Genomic DNA, 19,474 nt, shown 5'->3' with positions numbered 1-19,474 from the left:
GCATGTATACATGCATTATTTTGGTGCAATAAACCAAGGCGGCTCGCAGGAGATGTTGTACCCTTGTGGTCGTAATCCATCAGTTCCTAAACAGGCCTGAATGTTTATTCACGAGGAGAGTTGAATATAAATATGCAATCATAATGTGTAGCCCTTTGTCAGTCCACTGATGGATGGAGACCTCCGTATATTTTTTTCTGTTGTGCGGTTCGTTGGACCATACTTCACCACGCCGGTCGGTGGGAGATTGGTGAAGGCGGGGAAGGCGCAAGGACTGGTTCGGATATCGCTCGCTACCAACTTTAAACCCCGACAGGGGAATCGAGCTCAGGTCGCCGGCTTTGTAACCCATTGCGCCGACCACTGCGCCACCACTCCCTCCGAGATTTGTTTAAATTCCTTAAACCGGTTGTGGCAATGAAGACTGTTGTGCACGTTCTGGTGTACAGTATTCTCAATCAAACTGGCTATCCTGTAGGGCCCACCCATGTAGATGTTGGCTGTCAGCCAGCAGCAGAAAATACAGGGATTTGTGCAGTAAATTAACGCTGCGCACTAATCAGAGTAACGTGCCGCCTTAAAATGTATTGGTGGTTTCACACGTAACAGCGCACGCTCGGGATTATATGAAGGCTATTTTTCATGCACGCGGTAAAATAATTCAGTTGTGGCCACCCGTGGGTTGTTGATGGATGTGGTGGCCACCAGCACATTGAGGCAGCAGCCCATTTCACACCCTGGACTCAACGTGTGTTACCACTCGTACTGGGTAAGTGAATATGCATCGTTATCTGCTGTATCCCAAAAAACTCAATGTATTTGTACACACTCTGTAATGTCACTTGCTTCAACAATGCCCACATCTTAAGGGTTTCTACATTTTTTCCTCGAGGAAGTATCCAAATGTCCCAATTCAGGAGGCTGCAAAAAATAAAAGTCTTGAGCAAGGCTTTGCCTGCTTCTTCTTCAAGATTACTTATCCTTTTCCTTCGTCGGGGGCGCGACCGTTTCCTTCACCCGATATTTCTTTCCTGTGGGCTCGCCACTTCTGTCTCTGCCCGCCGCTGCGTCTTTCAACGGCGACAGCTTCCGTCCGGTCCGGTGTTTGACGTTTTGACATCCACTCAAATCATGGGTAGTCCTCTTCTCCTAGCACAGGGGTGGCCAAGCTGTCACGGACCAAGAGCCAAAAGTTCCCGTGAGTTTTGTAAAGAGCCAGGTGGATATGTATAAGTGTATATATATTGACAGTTTTCGGCACAGCACAGGAGGCATTCATGCGTCTTTGCTGCCGTAATAGTACGTTCTACGGTTATGCCCCCTTCGATAGAAGCCGCATGTGGTGGATTAAAGAGCCGCATGCGGCTCTGGAGACGCCGTTTAGCCACCGCTGGCCTCGCGCATTCCGGCGGTTCCCTCCTTCGCCCGATGCGTTGCAGCCGGTCACCGTTCTTGCTGTGGTGACTTGTCTATAACATCGCCTTGAGCCAACTCGGTGACCTTCTTCATTCTGTGTCTGTGTTTATTCTTCCCAGGGACTTCCTTGTTTTGTTGCACGCTTTTTTTTAATTGAAAGAATACTTCTAGAAGGTTTTTATTTTGAGGCTTTTTGTGGACCAAGGGAGGAATATTCAAGAAACTTTTGTAATGTCTCCTTGAGGCTGCTTGTGGTCAGGACAAAGTGACTTTGCCATATTCCGGATTTCTGAGATGAACAAATTAATAACAGATGCTCATTTGGCTTTAATTCTGGTAGAAAGCAATGGAATGTTTTTACAGTTACATATTTTGAACTATATATCTTAATATATAAAAGGCAAAGTTGTGCTTATGTGTGTCTGTTCAAAATGTTTAGTGTATTTCCCGACATGCAACAAACTTGAAATTTGCCATGTGGGTACTTTCCAGACTGTACACCATGCAAAAATTTTAAAAATACACTTTTTTTGGGGGGGGGGGGTGGGTAGTTCAGTGATGCATATATTTTTTGCATGGCAAGTGAGCTGTGACGTCAAATCTGTCACGTGACCCGCGCATGTGGAAGCGTAACGCATTGTCGTGTCGTGGTTAGCGCGCTGCGCTACGAACCCGGCCACCCGAGTTCAATTCCCGCTCACGGCCACCGCCGGTGACGATTATTTGAACCGGTCCTGGGCCTCCCCTAGGTCGACTCAGCCTCAAACGAGTAAGTCGTGTGGTGTGTCAACATCGCCACTGGGGAGACAAAGGCGGCCCGGTCGTGGTGAATCCAAGCCCCGGGCAAAGCCGGGTAGTAAAGCTAGTATCTTAATAAAAATGAAACTTGTTTGGAATAAAAAAAAATCTGCTTAATAATCAGTAATAATTATAATATATTTATCCAGACCACACAAATCTTAGCAGTAACAACTTGTGGCCTATCAACAGCTGGGCACAATTTGTTTTCTGGGTGTAATAACAATAATATTGTTTTGAGTTTTGATCTTAGAACAAGTCATCATTTTGCTTCAATAATTTTTTTAAATGTATTACTCACCCCCCCTACCCCCCCCCCCCCGAAGAATTATCTGCAGTCAATTTGCTTCATGTCCTATTATTTGGCTGTCATAGCGCATTGTTAGATCAACAGGACTTTGTTTTCACTGTTAGCCCAGGAATGTCTTGACATACGCGAGTATTTTGTTTGACATTCTTGCCTGTTTTTACAGCACTTCGCCAAACTTGAATACACACGGAAGAGTTTTCTATTCAATAGAGCGCCGTTTAAAGCTTTAAGGTGATTTGGCACTTGTGAGGCCAAACCGCAATGCGAGTTTGTTTTCACTCCGATAAATACGTGTAGCGTGTATGCTGCTGCAGCTACGCAACTATAAATTTAGAACTATAACTATGCTTATTTTATATCAGGTGAGGCCCACTGAGTTTTATATAGCCTTTTTCAGATGTGACCTGGCCACAAATGATAGCTCAACAAAGTGGAAATTTATCAGAGCCAAATACTCGAAATGCGTGTTTCTCAATGTGGGGGGAAAAGCCAGAGAACCCGGAAAAATTCCACGTGACCACGTTGAGAACTTGCAAACTTCAAATATACAGCAAGGGTTGGAGTCGGGGTCGAACCCACGACCGTATACCAGGCGAGGTAGTTAATATCTCGCCACCGTGGGTCCCTTTCACAATCTTTCAATAACAGATGCTCCTTTGGCTTTGGGTGCAGTTGTGTACGGCATGGACAAGCCGCTGCAGCCCCCGAGTGCGAGTGTCGTGATTTTTGTCGTGTTGATGGTGCAGCACTGAGTGTGCTTTGCAGAGGCGAAGGCAATTCAAACATTTATTGACCATTCCAACGTCGTGACCCTCGGCGTGAAAGCGTGTCTCACGCCAAGTTTGACGACCCCTTGTGTATTTTAAAACTCGCCATTCCCAGCTTCGTTGACTTAAAGAGAAACCCCTTCCTCGAGTCGCGTAGAAAGTTTTGGAATTTGAATTAGCAAACACATTTTACAACCGCTCACGAATCACTGGGGGATTACATCTCTTGACTTACATTCCCCCCCCCCCGCGCGGCGGTGACCGATTTTAGAATGGTATTTTTACTCTTGAAAATGTCCACTCTTGGCTTTGTGTTATTTGCTTGCCTGGGTGGAACCATCATTGGTAGTTCATGCAAACTGAGAAACTCGAGTGAGTTCTGTGATTGGTAGTCTTGGGGAAAGGAGATATAAATTTGAAACCCTGTGTATTTATGAATGACAGTTAATTCAATTCTACAAATACTCAAAGACCTGACTTTAGTAAGCTCTGCAGCACAGTATCAATAAACCCCAGCAAACGGTAAGACTCGTGCCAAAAAACGGATCACTTTAGCGAGGAGCGCTATTTCCATTATTTACAGCCTCGTTCCCTTTCGCCCATTTTTCATTGCATTCTTCTGCAACAATCAATAACAGTGAACCCGACGAGTGTTCTGAAGATGCATGTGGCGAGACCACTGTTATTCAAATTCCATGCGAGATGGAGCACCATGGCACACGCTTTTTGAAAGCTAGCGTTTTTGAAGATACGCCCCGAAGACAACATGTGCGTGTGGTATGCGCGGCGCCTCTGGTTCTGGCTTCCGGGGTCAGTTGCGGTGGCAGACACGAGCAGCTGGTTGTCGTCCGATTTCAATCGCAATATCTCGGCCATGAATATGATTTAGGTTCAATCGGCCGAGTTTTGCCGCACTCTTTGTACACCGTTAGGCTTTTCCCCTCCGTGTTAGTTATCGTTCATCGTGCTCGTGGGTCGTATCTCTCGGCTGACGTATCTCTTTCTCCTTCGGGCACATCGGCGTGCCCGCTTCTCGTGATCAATTTCAGCTGTCTAAAAGTTCTCCGTCTCATTCGTACTTTTCTTATTTCTTTTTGACCTTGATCTGCCTTTGCGCAGGCAGTAGTGCAGTGGTGACACCTGTGCCTCTCAGTAAAAAAATCCTGGGTTCGATTCCCGATGCGTGCACCTTTCTGTGTGGCATTTGTATGTTTTCCCCGTGGACTGCATGGGTGTACTCCGGTTTCTTCCCATAGCTGAAACAAAAATAACCCATTGGGTATAATTGGTATTGGCCACAACATCCCCGATGCTGTTAAACGACTCGCATTATTACTTGCAAATGACTCAATGGGAATCGTACATTGCAACATCGCCCCCCTTACCGCGAGAACCTTCCCCGTCGTGTCAACTGCCGCGCCGGCCGGGAGGTCGAACCGGCGACCACTGGACCCGCGAGTGCAGCACGCCGACTTGTTACACCGCGTCCTCCGTCTCGCCGAACCTCAACTGGGCGCTCGGTTGCCTCCGCTCGCCCCGACGGTCTGCGCGGGAAAACCGATCGCGCGACAAGGGTGACCGCTGTCCCTCTGCGCGTGTGTGTCCCCGCCGAACAGCTCCGTCGAGAGGGCGTTCGACTCTTCCTGCTGTGGATGCAGGCGCTGCAGCACAACTGCTCGGACGAGCTGCTGCTCATGTACGCGTGCCTCATTCCGGGCTTCCCCTTGCCCGCCGGCGAGCAGGGCGGCCGCTCGCTCGACAGCCTCATCAACCCCTGCCTGGCGACGGCAGAAGGTGCTGCTTCTCTTCTTTCCGCAAGCCTGCTCTGGCCGCTCTCGCCTGCTTTCCTAGGTAGCCGCTGCACTGAGAGACACTGGGTACAGTCGTCGCGGTTTTGTGCGAGGCTACGGGCGGGCGGCCACGAGCATTTGTTTGGCTCCTTCCTCCCCCACCTCCACGTTGCTTTTATTTTGTCAGAAGTTAATTTGTTTTGCCGTTTAATGATGATGATAATTGTAATGATAATCTTATTTATATCATGAAGCGCCTTTCGTCAAAGATCTCAAAGCGCTGTACAAGACACGGCAAGATGCTCGACGTGCCAGTGGCTCGCTGAACGAACAACTGAGGAGTGGCAAAAATAATGAAAAAACTAATTTCTAAAAGCCATTTAGCGAAAATAAATAATGGTGTATTAGTACGTTTTAAGGCTCCGACATCCCTCTTCAGAGTTCAATGCTTGTGTGTATGTTTGTTGAAGTAAATTAATTTGCGCCTGTCGTTATATTTCCATATTTTGCTCTCCTTGTACTTAATGTAACAAGCTCAGGAGAGCCTCCTCGCCTATGAATATTTTATTTCTCCTTAATTTGTTGCCACAATAATTAGGGAGTGTTTCATGTTTAAATCTGCACAGCTTAACTGTCAATCCGTAGGGTGGCAGAGTGGCAGGGTGTCTCAGTGGTGCAACACCAGTGGCTCACTCAAAGAAGGGTCTGAGTACAATGCCTGACTCAGGCAACTTTCTATGCGAAGTTGGTATGTTATCCCCCTATTGTGCAGGAGTTTCCTCCGGGGTTCCTCAGCTTCCCCCCCCATCGTTAAAAAACAAACAAACCATACAATATCACTGGCATTGGCCATACACCCTAATGCTGACAAATTATCTGCAAATTACTCAAATGAGATCACACAACAGCAGCAGCAACACCCCCCCCCCCCCCCGACTGCGAAAACTTAGCAAGGCCCCTCCCGAGGCTTTCCTGGCTAAACAAGCCTACTCATAAAACAATAACGGCAATAGTCACAATGGGCGGGGGGGGGTTAGTAACAGTAACAGGTTGACGTTGACCCCATGGCATCGCACTTCTCTGCTGTTCAGGGCCGGTGTGTGCAGAGGAGATCACTCCTCTGGTGTCTCCGCAGTCCAATGAGCAGATACCGGAGGACCTCACCTGTTACCTGCTGGAAGTGATGCTGAAATACATGGTAATCCAGGTGGAGTATTTTTGTTTACTAACTCACACTAACAAAACCTCAGTGGGTGGATCCCTTGTTGTGGATGGATTTTTTTTTTAGATATACATGAAAATTAAACATTTAATGAATTTACGATGCAATATCATTAGGATTTTTATAGCGTCCATATGCCTTTGTTGCTAGAAGGGAAAGTGCGTGGAGGTGGGAGTCGAGTGAGACGAGAGGGGAGAGGTGGGGGAGAGTGCGGGGAGGTGGAAGAGTGAGTTGTAAATTTCCATACCACTTGAACAATTTAGCATTGAGAATTGGAAGGTACACATATTTAGTATCGGTCGCTGGTGTTCTCTGCTTTACCTGGCGTTACTGCCCATTAAGCATCATCGTGAATTGTATCGCTGACATTTTTTTCTGTGGGGTGTGATCAATTTGGGACACGTACCCTTTGTTTAAGTTCTATTTATAGTCAAACAGGTGTTGAAACATTGTTTTGACTGTGGCCAGCAAGCCCATGTTGTATAAACCTTGGGGCGAGTGTTAGCAGGGTGCGTGTGTGTGCACGTGTGTTTGTCCTCCAGAGGAGTGGGGAGCAGTGGTGCAGCGGTTAGCGCGTTGCGTTTTGAACCCAGCGAACCGAGTTTGATTCCCGTTCACGGTCAACGCCAGTGACTATTATTTCAACCGGTTCTGGACTTCCCCTAGGTCGACTCAGCCTCAAATACGTACTTGGTACGGTGTGTGAACATCGCCATTGGGGAGACAAAGGCGGTCGGGCATGGTGCTGCCCCCCCACCCCCTCGTGTACCGTGCTGGCGTTTATAGGTGCTCACTAACAGCACTCGCCCCAACATTATTTTAAGGCTACAAAGGGGATCTTTGTCTTTGTTTCGTCCTCTACTCCCTGTCCCGGGGTGTGTGTGTGTGAATTAACAAACCTTGCCTTACTCTTTGGTTCTTTCGGTAAAGTCACATAGGAATAAAATAAAATAAATCGCGACGTTTCGATCATGTGCTCTCCCGCCCTCCTCTCTCTCTCTTTCCCCATGGGCCAGAGAGCAAAGATTTTTTTACAAAAGTGAGGGCACAGCCCAGTGGTGTTTGAGCAACACTGCATTGTGCACGTGTGCAGCTTGTACAACAGCAACTAACATGCCCCCACTGAAAGAGAACTGTTTCGAGTGAAAACAAACGTTGGTCTCGATCGCAAATCAACCACTTTCTCACTGACGTGTTTTGTTTGCTGTGGTAATAACGTTCTGTGTTGGACGTTCCTATAACGTGCATGTCAGCTTTTCTTCCGATGACGTACACGTCATCTGAACGTGTACGTGCTTAGAACGTAATTGTAAGAATAAAATTATGGCGTACACGTACGGTCATCCGAGTCGGAAAGGGTTAATGTTTGTTGTTATATTCGATCGTCGTTTGTACAGGCCAGAGGCTTGGAGTGGAAGAACAAGGAAAACCATGAGAAGGGGTTTGCCTTCCTGCTCAACATCTTCAAGAAGTACTACCTCCCTTTCATCTTCCCCTCCTTCTGCAAGGAGACCAGCTTGTACAGTCCCAACCTAGGTATGGTACTTTTGTATGTTATGTGTTTCATGCGCACGTACGTTTTTTTTTTTACTGAAAATCACAAACAATTAATTACGCAAGGAAAACAGATTTTAATTTCAACCAGCCACCCAAATATGCTGTGGAAGTGACTGTTCGTCCCACCCTCTTGCCAGCCAGCAAAGCTTGCTCAGCCTCATAGAGGGTGGCCTGACTACTTTCTTTTAAGAATGTTTTTTACGTCATCACCTTTGGCCAAATTTAGCGAAGGATTCTCACCACCATTATCTGCCTGAGCTATAAAAAGGAGCACTTAATGTGTGGGTGTGGCGCCTAAAGTACAGAGTTTGGTATTTAGCATAAGGGGTGTGAGCCATACCTTTTGGGGCTGGGTGGATAATCTTTGGGGAGTGGTGTTACCCTCATTTCTACACTCCCAGACATGAGCTTACATTGTTGTATACAGATTTTTCTCAGCCACAAGAGACCAGGAGTGAATCATTTGTATGACGGTTTTTTTTTCCTACATTACAGTGGCATGTGTAACGATATACCAGATGTGCTTTGTAACCCATAATTTAAACGGTGGTGGAGATGTTAACTTCCTCGCCTGGTATACAAGAGGTCGTGGGTTCAAGCCCGACCCTGATGCCTGTATATATGGTTTTTGCATGTTCTCCACTTGGTAGCGTGGATTTTTCTCCGGGTCCTCTGGTTTTTTCCCTCCATATTTAGAACCAACATACTTTTAGAGTAATTGCCTGCTGCTATGAATGTTTCCGTGATGATAAGCCACTTCATGGAGCTATCGTTTGTGGCCAATTCGCTTCTGAAAAACAGCTATATAGCTCAGTGGGCCTTAACTGGTAAAATAAAAAATATAGTTTGGTAGTTGAAAAGAAAACAATAGCTTTTTCCACTGGAGAACCTGACCTCTGCCGCCTATGTCGCATGCAATGGACGGGTCGAGTCGAGTGTGTACCTCTGACACCACAAACGACCAAGATTATTAACCCCGCCCCTGATCGACCCCATTTTATCCGGAGTCAGATTCAGTGTGCGGTCAGAGTTTCACGGATTGGTTCTGGCTCGGCCCAGCAGATAGCCTGTGAAAAAACCCACCCGTACCGCGAGGGTTCCACTCCCGGGCACGGCTCTGACGTCGCAATGAAACGTGGGTGGATGTTCCATAATCACGAGGGCAGAGAGTTGCTACACTGAGTGCTCTTGTGACTCGGGCTTTGCAAACGGGTGGCCTTCCCGCGTAGCCCCACTCGCCTGCTTTGCTCCGTCATTGCCCCCTGCAGAGGTGCCGCTGCTGCGGGCGAAGCCGCAGTACGTGCAGGTGGGCCGTGATGCGCAGTTCAACGAGCCGAGCTACAGCACGCGTGAGCCCTTGCTGTCCGCCCGCGTGGTTCTTATCAAGTGGCTCGTCAACTTCTGGCTGGAGGTGAAGCCGTCGCTGCTGTGTCCCGCCGTGCCGGAGGCCGAGGGCGAGTCCGTGCCAAAAATCATCCAGGTGTGAGAAGCGTGTAGAGCGAAGCGGATGTTTGTTTTTATTTGTCGAGGGTTAAAACCGTCATAATCGTCACAATGATGATCATCGTATGAATGTTAAATGAGTCCGCGTGAGTTTTATTCGACACTCGTTAAAGCATTGGATATTTAAGTTGCATTTGAAGGCATGCTGCACGTCTTGATTAACTCTTGTCTGGGTGTAATTCGAAACATTGGAATTTATTTGCGTGATAAAATTGACAGCGGTTTTACAGACAATCGCAGTTTGTCATTTGCGGCTACTGCCAACACGACACTTCACTTGTTGATGCGAAGGTTTCACGTTAGTCTGTCATTGGAATTAATGTCTTAATCAAGGGCAGCACATGCATGGGTAGCAGGGCTCACAATCGATAGAGCTATAGATGAGTCTATTAACCTCTCAAATCAATCCGTGTTTATTTTGTATGTTTTACAGCGGACTATGAAATGTGTGTAAATATTGATGAGCTCCGTGAGTGCCGTTAGGCAGTGGATGAGTCTGTTGCACAATGGGGTGCTTTTAATTTAGTCCCGCACCCATGCACGTTTATTGCTTGCATTGCTTTGTAGAGCACATCACCGCCGGTCGTTTTATAGTTCTCATGCAGAAGAAGCAAATCGAATAAATAAAACACTTTGCGTGCTTTATTCGCATTTGTACTCCACAAGGTGGGTGAACAGAATTCGTTCACCCACAAGCTGGCATGGCAATGGAACGATATCTTGTACGTGTCACACCCGCCTGGTTTTACGCAAACATTTGGAGGATATAGAAATCCCAAAACGATATATGAAGGTAAAGGTGCAGCCCTGCAATTACTTGCTCATATCACCCGGAGAAAAATCCACTCCAACCACGGGGAGGACATCCAAACTCGAAATATACAACAGGTCGTCAGGGTCGGGATCGAACCCAAGACCTCCTGCATACCAGGCGAGGCAGTTAACATCTCGCCGCCGCGGCGCCCCCATGCCGCACGTACGATATGCAGTGAGGACACTGCAGAGGTGTTGGGTCGGAGGGGAGAGAAAAATCTCCGCTCTCGTACCTTCCCTTGCGACAGAGGGTGGCGGCTGGCCTGGCCGGGCGAGTCGGCGGAGAGAGCTCTGCCGGCGTGAGCGGCGGCAGCGGCGGAGGCGGCGCAACAGGGACCGGTGCCGGCATCGCAGGCAAGGTGGAGACGGACAGCGCGGGCGAAGCAGAGCCCGGCAACTCGAACACGAGCACGCTGACGGAGCGCACGCCCAGCGTGTCGAGCCTGAGCAGCGCCACGGGCGCCGACGAGAGCCTCAGCGACTCGGAGGTGGCACGCAGCGTCCTCTGCTCGTCGCGCGAGAACGCCAACTTCGTCAGCGAAGTGTTCCGCCAGGTACGTTGGAGAGCATTCAGCGAAGACTTTTGCCGTGTATATATATACGCACCATTATTTAAATGTCAGCTGTCGTAGCCCATAGCATCTCACCTGTGGTTGCTTAATGTGCCCAGTGGCTGTCCAGCGCCCGACAGCACAGCCTGCGCAGCGTGGAGGGGAATGTGATAAGAGCGTGCTTTTCTGCAGCGTTAGCTTAGCCTCACTAAATAATAATACCGTGATAATGAATGTGGTAATATGCTGCTCCACATGAATTATATATTGCACGGCACATTTTAAACTAAATGCGCGTTAATGTATAAAATATTTACGCAGAATTGTTTAAGACCCCAAAGGGGCAATGATTTATGCCGCCCAAATTGCTCCAGTTTGGAGCAGTTAAGCACAAACCTAGAGTTACAGTGAGTACGGTGTTTGTTATCACTGGTATGTTATACACTGATAATATAATATCGGCTGTATACTTGCCACTTGTGCTGGGCTATGGGATTAGTTACGTATTCGATTACAGTACCGATTATAATCTGTAATTATCAGTTGAATTGATAATTATCAGTTGAATTGCAAGACTAATCTGATAGCACCAGTCCGGTTGGGGAAGAAAAACGGCTGGTCTATTTTTTCTGTATCTGTCGCTGGACGGGAGGTGATGGGTGAAGCCTGGTGACACCATTGGCATCGACATCTGCTTCACGCTGGGCATGACCTCTAGGAGGTTTCTTGCCTTCGGGAGGTTTGGCAGTGGTGGGGGGGGGGGAGTGCGGCTGATACCCGACGAATGAGTCTTTAGTCGATCGATCGACCGATTTACTCATCATCACGCTCACCGCGCCGCTCACCGCCACGCGCGTCACCCCGCCGTAGGCCTTCCTGCTGCCCTTCACCGAGGCCGCAGCCACACGCCGCGTGGTCAAGGTGTACCAGGAGTGGATCCAATCCCAGGAGAAGCCGGCGTTCATGCGTGAGCCGGCGGTCTCCGCGCAGCCCAAGGAGGATGCGGCGGCAGCGACCGGTGCGGCCGGCGCGGCCGGCGTGGCCGGGGAGGTGGAGCGATCGCCGTGCGGTGGCAACAAGACGGCGGAACGGGAGGAACAGCAGGTCGGCGACGCAGTGCCCCTCTCGCGAGTGCGGAGGCGAATGTCGCGTTTGGTTGAACCTCGAAAGATGGTCGCCGCGCCGCGGCACACTTTCAGATGCGCTTCCGCGGCCGTCCGGAACGCTCTACCTTTCGAGAATTTTGAAGCCATTGGAGCTGTGAACTTTTAAATCTATATTGAAAACTAATTTCTACGGAGCAAATTTTAATGTTTGTTGTCCTTCCCCCGCACCTCCAATTAGCACGGTTGGTTACGTACGGTGCGAAATAAGTTAAACATATATACGTATATATATACGTAACAAGCAATCATAATCAACAAATCCACTCTATTACTTGTATTTTCTCACTCTCCAGGTCAGGTTACGCATTCAGAAATGCAACTTGTATTTTACATCGCACAACAATATCTTCTCGTGTGTGTATTGCTCTTCCTCGTACCGCTATCGCTTCTCGATTTATACACAAAATAAGGAAACGGGCGTCTTAAATTGTCGCGTGGTGTGTGCCACCGCTTTGCGCGAACGTTGACCGGATACGGCGCGTGCGGCCCTGTCCGCAGGCGAAGCAGCCGCGGGCAATGGGGCACGAGCGCACCCCGAGCTGGACTCGAACGAACTCGTACCAGAACGCCATCAACCGGCTTGAGGAGGGCGGCAGCGTACACGCCGGCATGCAGCCCACTCTGCAGGTGAGGCCGTCGGCTAGGTCGATCGGCCTTTGACACGAGCTAGGCCGCATCAACGTTGTGGCCAGGACCAGTCGGTCCCTGGTTTGCACGTGTCTTGGGTTTAAAGGTAAAGGTGCAGCCCTGCAATTGCTTGCTCATGCCACTGCTAGAAGGAGGGTTTACACTAGATGGAGCTCTAGAGAGAGCCTCTTGACAGAGTATTTGGCCTACTCTTCCATGCTGGCCAAAAATCTTTGAAGATGTGGAAGTACCCGAACTTTGTCAATTACGACGACATGATAGATAGATATATTTAACCTGTTATGAACCTAGAGTTGGAATATAGATGGCAAAAGAGGTGCCACACTTCGGCTGCAGAGTCATACAAATATTTTTCTGAAGCTCACGTTGACAAAGATGTAACCATTTGAAGTGTTGTGACCCTACGCATTAATGTGACCGACACAACACGTAGTTATTTCCGCATCCGATATTACAATTCATCATAGATTTTTGGGTCAGGACACCTAATAATCCTAACAAATTTGCGTCGTTAATAACCCTCCACCACCTGACGCGGCCAAACAAATTGATGGGCCACGCGGCATGCATGCATTGACCGACGCGCCGGTGATTATTGTTTTAGTTCGCCGGTAGATCACAGAACATTCCCCGCAACCAAATATAGCAATTGGAATACGACTTTTCATTCGATGCTACATCGAACATCGTCAGGATAAGTTCCACTAAAGTGAGGGCAACGATGCCAACGGTATTCCTACGCGACGGTGGGCGAACGCTCGCATTTCTCCCCGGCTTCAGGTTTTCCTGACGCACTCGGTCAACGTGTTCCTGTTGGAGCCGTCCTGTGAGATCTCCAGGCTGATGAGCGAGCAGGTGGACTTGTGCAAGAGGGTCCTCAATATCTACCGCCACATGGTGATGTACGTCTCCATGGAGAAGAGGACCTGGTGAGTGACCTGGGCGCGATTGGTCAACGATCGATCGGTTGTTGGCCGCGTCGTGTTTGTCTACCGCTCGTCTCTCTCATACGTTGCTGCTGCGGTGCCGGTGGTGCACAAGCGAAAATAATAATGAGAAAAAACTCAACGCATACGTTGGTAACACTGCCTTAAAATTACAAATGTTTAATTTGTGATGCTTCGGGCAATGCTAGCTCCTTCATAGCGCATACATTAATTAGGTGTACCGTTGGATTTATTGATCAAAGAGTACTACTGCAATAGGTTATTAAAAGTATACGTGAAGCTTTGCTTGTTAACTTTACTTTTCAATGAGATAACAGCTAAGTAATCGTACAAATTTGCTCAAATGTGCAAAATATGCCAAACGTAATATTACGTGACTATTATTTATGTAATACTAGCTTTACTAGCCGGCTTCGCCCGAGACTTAGATTCTTGTCTTGGATTAATACACGGCCTACGCGGAGGGTGGGGGGGATGCGTGACATCAGCAGGCACACTGCGTGACGCTGCCGCATATCCATTATTGTGCCCCCCCCTCCCCCAAAATGCAAAAGTCTATTTGTATACTTTTTGCATTGTGTACAGTCTGGAAACTACCCACATGCCAAATTTGAAGTTTGTTGCATGTCGGGAAGTATGCTAAACATTTCGAACAGACACACATACTCACAAATTTCCCTTTTTTATATATATAGAAGGTTATTTATCTTGATAATAAAATCGTGGTTCTCGCTCGTATAAGTAAAGGCATTTAATAGCAGTGGGCTGATTTTTTGCTACCAATGTTCTTACCTTTGCATCTCATGTCAACGGTCGGGAGCCTTTAAGCCTCTTAAGTGGGCCCTTAAATATTGCCGTTCCCTCTGTGTTTATATATCAGGGAACAGCTTTTACAGGTTCTGCTGAGGATCACGGAGAGCATTTTTCAGTCCATTCCTCCGCAAGGATTGCGACAGCGCACCCTAGCCGGGCGGCTGGCTGGCCCAGTTTTTCAGGTATGGACGATGTAGCCCTTCCCAAGTCCCCTTACAAGGCGTTAGCTCCCACCGCAGATGCTCTGACCTTGAATGCACTGAAGCATGCGTAAAAGGCACGTAATAACGTCATCGGATTATTTTTAAGTGCTTGATATCGCCGAGCCGGAATCTAAGCGTATCGTCATCCACAACAAAGTGTCTTTTATTAATTCACATAGCTCGCCCGTTTGGCTTCTTATGCACGTTTGTGTGTTCAGGCTTGTAAATGCAGTAGCGTGCGTTCATATGTTTTTCACGAACATTGAATTAATTCTATGCAAGTTAAAAAATAACCTTCACCCACTCCCACTGACCATTGCGGTGAAGTATGGCCAAAACAACAGCCTTCACTTTCACGGCACGCGGCGGGGGGGAGGCCTTCGTACAGTCGTGGATTAACACAATTCTGCAAATTGCGGAATTAATTCAGTACAAAGTAACTCGCACAGCTGTCTGCACAATGATGCAAATGCGTAACTTCAAGGACAGAAAGGGCCCCACTGTGGTTTCAATCGCTTTTGCCCGACGCGTGTTTTTTGGGGCAGACGCTGATCGTGGCGTGGATCAAAGCGAGCTTAAGCGTGCAAGTCTCGCGGGAGCTGTGGGACCGGCTGCTGGAAGCCCTCTCGGGCCTCACGCGCTGGCCCGAGCTCGTGGCCGAGTGGGCCAAGACCATGGAGACGCTGACCAAGGTGCTGGCTCGCCAGGTCTACGGCCTCGATCTCGCCGACCTCCCGCTGGACAAACTCAGCGAGCAGAAGCTGAAGAAGCATCGGGGACGAGGTGCGGTTCCGGGGGAGAGGGGGAGGGTATTTGGGGGGGAGACCCAGGGAGGGCAGTGAATTGACCCGGAAATCAAGTTACAATCATCCTGACACGTTGGTCCGTGACGATGCTTGGAAGAGGAGAGATTTATGTGAATGATGACGATTCGGGCAGTGGCCCTCTTTTTCACAGAATCTCTCTGCTCTCAAGAAAAAGGCTCTTGCCTGAAACGGGCAGCGTCGTTGTTGACGAACGTTAAGAAATTATAGCTTGATTACACTACTACATATAACAATAAATGGTCATGTTGTGGCTCTTATGAGCAATGAGGGATACGAGATGCACATGCAGAATCCATGAATTGCTATCCCTGCTTTACCTTGTAGGTATATAGCACCTACGCTTCCAATAAATCAATTTAATATCCCTTGGTAAACACGTTTTTAGAACAAGCGAGCGGCAAAAAGCATTGAGTTGCAATTTTGTTTGCTGTATCTCGTTTGACGTGATCGTAAATGCACTCCAAAATCAGCCTGCGGTCGTTCACCGTCGACTGCTGAGAAACCACGTTTTGGAGTTCGTTTCTGGGTGTGCCAAAAAGTGTAACCTAGTAGAAGAACCGCATTATCGCGACAAACCGTTGTGTGAAAACGCATTAAGCGAGGAACTTGCATTGCATTTTATGGGCGTCGGGTTTGTTGTTGTTGTTAAGTCTTTCTATATATATGTACGTCGAACTTATCTCGCACCGTATTGTAGCCAGCCGTGCTAACCGTCGCTGGCGCCACTGCTGCCCTGTGGGTGCGCGTCATGGCAGGTGCTGGCCCCGAGGCCAAGAAGGCGACGGTCGACCGCTCCTTCTCCCGGAGTTGGAGCCGCGATCAGTTCCCGGCTGGGTTCGCTCGCCGGCGAAGCGTGACCACCAGCGGAGCGTCTCCTGGCGGGCCAGGCAAGATGAGCGGCGGCTACCACCCCAAAACCACGGGTGAGCGCCGCTAGAGGCAGCGTCCGGTATTCGCTTGCAAACTTAAGGGCCCTCTCTCTCTCTCTGTGGGAAACGTGGATGACTTGCGTAACCTTCAGTCAAAAGCACAATTGGAATAAAATAGCAAAAAGAGGCTAAACAAACTTTATAAAGTCTAACAGTGCCATGAAGTAAATTGGAAGGTCTTCTTTACAGTTATCAGAGTGAATTTTCATACTTCATAAACGTGATATTACGTGGCATCATTGTTCCCACGCATCGCCGAGCACAAAACCTCGCCTTTATTTTTAGCAGTGTGCTTTCCTGAGATGTGCTGCCTTCCTTCCTTCCGCTCCCCCCCCCCCCGACCCCTTCCCCACCTCTGCATTGATGTGCTGCTGCTGCTGTTGTGCTGTCCTGGAGGCCTGCCCAGCCGCCTCCCCGGCCTTGGAAACGGCGTGCCACCTTCACACGGCATCCGCAGCGTTAAGAGCGCTCCTGTTCTCTTCTTCACTTTCACCCCTTTCTTCCCTGACTTCTTCCGAAACCCCTTCTGCGGAAGCCTCCGAGGTACCCCACTTGTGCCGACTTTCAAATCCTCCCTTTGTTTTCCTTCCATACGCAAACCTTCTTCTTACCCTGGTGTTTGTGCCGTATATTTTTGCTCCGGGCCCTCCTGTTATTTTTTCCCCCCTCATTTAGAAACGTGCTTTTAGAGTATTTGGTTGCTGCTATAAATTTCAACGTGACGATAAGCCACTCTTCGTTGAGCTATCATTTGTGGCCAGGTCGCTTCTGAAAAAGAGCTAAATAGCTGAGTGGACCATACCTGGTAAAATAAAAATAGTTTAGTTAAGTTTCATACGAAGACAAATATATCCCCCGTGTACCCTTCTAAGACTGTTGAGGCAAGTGCTTTTAGCGAGCCCCTATGAAGGCCAGCATGGCACACGAGAGGGTGGGTGGCTCGCACCACGCCCGGGCCGCTTTTGTCTTCCTAGTGGCGATGTTTACACATTGCACCAGATACTGATTTGAGGCCGAGTCGACCTATATATATACACACACACGCATATATATTCATTTAGCGGATGAGAAATGTCAACCTTCCGCCACCACTGGTGATTCAATAAATTGCCAAGGTTTAGCGCTGCAATTTAATTCAAGAATCGGTTATGATTGTAAACAATGCAATGAATGGTAGTAGTGGTGGCACGAGACCTTAGAAAACTTAGCAAAAGTATAGGGCCCTGAACGGCTCATGGGGGCCCTGGATTTATGAAAAAAATAGGGGTACAACAAGTATACAATGGGCTAAAATTCATATCCTTGTGATAATAAAAAAGCTCAGCTTTCCCAAGTAACAATTTTACAACTATTGTAATTTTAATTTTTTATTTCACACCAAGGCTATGCTATTTAGCATCCAATGTTCATGGTCATGTGACTTAAAAACGAATTCTGCTAAGGTTCTGCAGTGTGTTGCCGCCACCACTGAATGGTGGTGCCTCTCGTGGCTGCAGGGGTTACGTGACTCATTACATAAAACATGTAGGGGTTGAAAACACCAATTATTACACACACACACAATTAGATGCATATATTGTGAGATCAAGAATTCATATTAATCAATTAATAGATGCATCCTTCCACCGCTATAATAATGCATTCACTGATTTTGTGTGATATATTTACCCAGCAGAGGGCACCACGGTTATGTCTATGGGACCCCTTTTTGCCATTTTCAAAAAGAAACCCTTGTAATAGGTGTCTATTCGGTGTTTGAACATCTTAACCTCTGTTTTATTGGCACCATGGTCACATTTGTTTTATGTATAAAAAAAAACTTTACTTTGTAATGTAATATCATCCACTCCCCTCTAACCAAAATGAGTGCATCAATACATGGAACTCGCAATTAAAACACATCTGCATTGTTTAAGCAGCTGGGTTAATCGTGGCTGCATAATGTATAGGAGCCTATAATCTTATCACCCAGAATGCACCAGATCTCGTCAGATCCCGGGAGACAAGCAGCCTGTATAGTTGCATGGACGAGCAACCACCTTGCATTCAAGGGTAAATCAGGCTACGGGGCTACGTTGCTCTCAGCAGAGGGTGGTGCAACAAAACAAAATGTTGTGCTGCGCTTCTATGCTCCCCCCATACCTGCTCTCTTCTTCCAACCCACACTAACCAGCGTGGTGAAGTTTAGTCAAACGAACCCCCACGACTCGCGCTGCATAAGGAGGCCCATACGTGTACACGGTACAGTGTGAGTAAAGATTTGCAGGTTTATGATGCTGCTTTAATTGTCTCAGCAACTCAAAACGACCTCCGTCATGATCATCTCAACAGTTTCAATGCCTTGCTTCAGTCTAGGCAAGGTGTGCACCCCCAGCGGCAGCTGTCCCCGTGCAGAACAAGGTGTACGCGGCACAGTCCTGCAAAATGGGCTTCGGCCTGCCAGTAGGGGATGGAAGTTGCCGTGTTTGTTTTTTACTTTTTCTCCCAATGAAGTCATTCATCCCGGTTGTCATGGATCGGTTTCCCTCTGCAGACGTGCCGGAGATGGAGTCTCCCGGAACCGGCACGCGCGCACGCCACCACTCGCAGGGCGAGGACCGCCTCGCCGGGCAGCTGGGCACCGTGCAGGAGAACTCGCTCGTCCGCAGCAGCAGCGCCATCAACATCGCCACGCAGGCGCACAGCACAGGTATCCGGGGGCCATGCCAGTCTGTGCATCTGCCGGTCATGCCAGTCAGTCAACCCATGGCACCTGGTTATGTCCCGTAACCTCCTGCCAGCGGGGCCTTCGACACTTGACGTGGCCTCAGAGTGCACCTAGCATGGCACAAGTGCCGTGGTGACGTTACCACCACTTAGTGGTGAACAACGTTTGTTGTTGTGTGTGCGTGTGGTGAGCGGTAGTGCAGCGGCTAGCGCTCCACTACGAACCCAGTGACCCGGGTTCAATTCCCACTCACGGTCACTACCAGTGACGATTATCTGAACCAATCCTGGGCCTCCTGGCAAGATTAATGCGGGCTGGCGTGGTGCTGACCATGCCACCTTCTGGTGCACTGGGGCAGCTTGAATGGGTGGACACTAACAGCACTTGCCCCAGCAGTCTATAAACGAAATGGGAAATCGTTGCCTTTAAGGTTTAGGATATGGGCTCGTAATCAAAGTGGTCACCCTGATTTGTCACCGAGACAGTTTTCATGGTGCCACAGGTCCC

At 48.5% G+C, this 19,474-nt stretch overlaps 1 protein-coding gene across 12 annotated transcripts in view; it reads left to right on the top strand.

The window, feature by feature from the left end:
- The window catches only part of LOC144933630 (ral GTPase-activating protein subunit alpha-1-like), a 134,273-nt gene that overhangs the window by 34,963 nt on the left and 79,836 nt on the right, over window positions 1-19,474 (top strand). For 5 of the 12 annotated variants that reach the window (XM_078858640.1, XM_078858639.1, XM_078858634.1 and 2 more), the window contains exons 6-18: window positions 4,908-5,142; window positions 6,173-6,288; window positions 7,701-7,839; window positions 9,129-9,340; window positions 10,425-10,730; window positions 11,598-11,831; window positions 12,392-12,520; window positions 13,322-13,470; window positions 14,369-14,483; window positions 15,050-15,287; window positions 16,087-16,254; window positions 16,657-16,803; window positions 18,794-18,949. In XM_078858640.1, coding sequence (XP_078714766.1) covers window positions 4,908-5,142; window positions 6,173-6,288; window positions 7,701-7,839; window positions 9,129-9,340; window positions 10,425-10,730; window positions 11,598-11,831; window positions 12,392-12,520; window positions 13,322-13,470; window positions 14,369-14,483; window positions 15,050-15,287; window positions 16,087-16,254; window positions 16,657-16,803; window positions 18,794-18,949 — 2,344 coding nt within the window. The remainder of the gene's footprint in view (window positions 1-4,907; window positions 5,143-6,172; window positions 6,289-7,700; window positions 7,840-9,128; window positions 9,341-10,424; window positions 10,731-11,597; window positions 11,832-12,391; window positions 12,521-13,321; window positions 13,471-14,368; window positions 14,484-15,049; window positions 15,288-16,086; window positions 16,255-16,656; window positions 16,804-18,793; window positions 18,950-19,474) is intronic. The other 7 variants (XM_078858642.1, XM_078858643.1, XM_078858635.1 and 4 more) reach the window with 4 other exon arrangements.

Source organism: Lampetra fluviatilis, chromosome 7 (assembly GCF_964198595.1).
Source record: "Lampetra fluviatilis chromosome 7, kcLamFluv1.1, whole genome shotgun sequence".
Lineage (NCBI taxonomy): Eukaryota > Metazoa > Chordata > Hyperoartia > Petromyzontiformes > Petromyzontidae > Lampetra > Lampetra fluviatilis.
The sequence above is the reverse complement of the archived record's forward strand: the minus strand, read 5'-3'. Positions and strand labels throughout refer to the sequence as shown.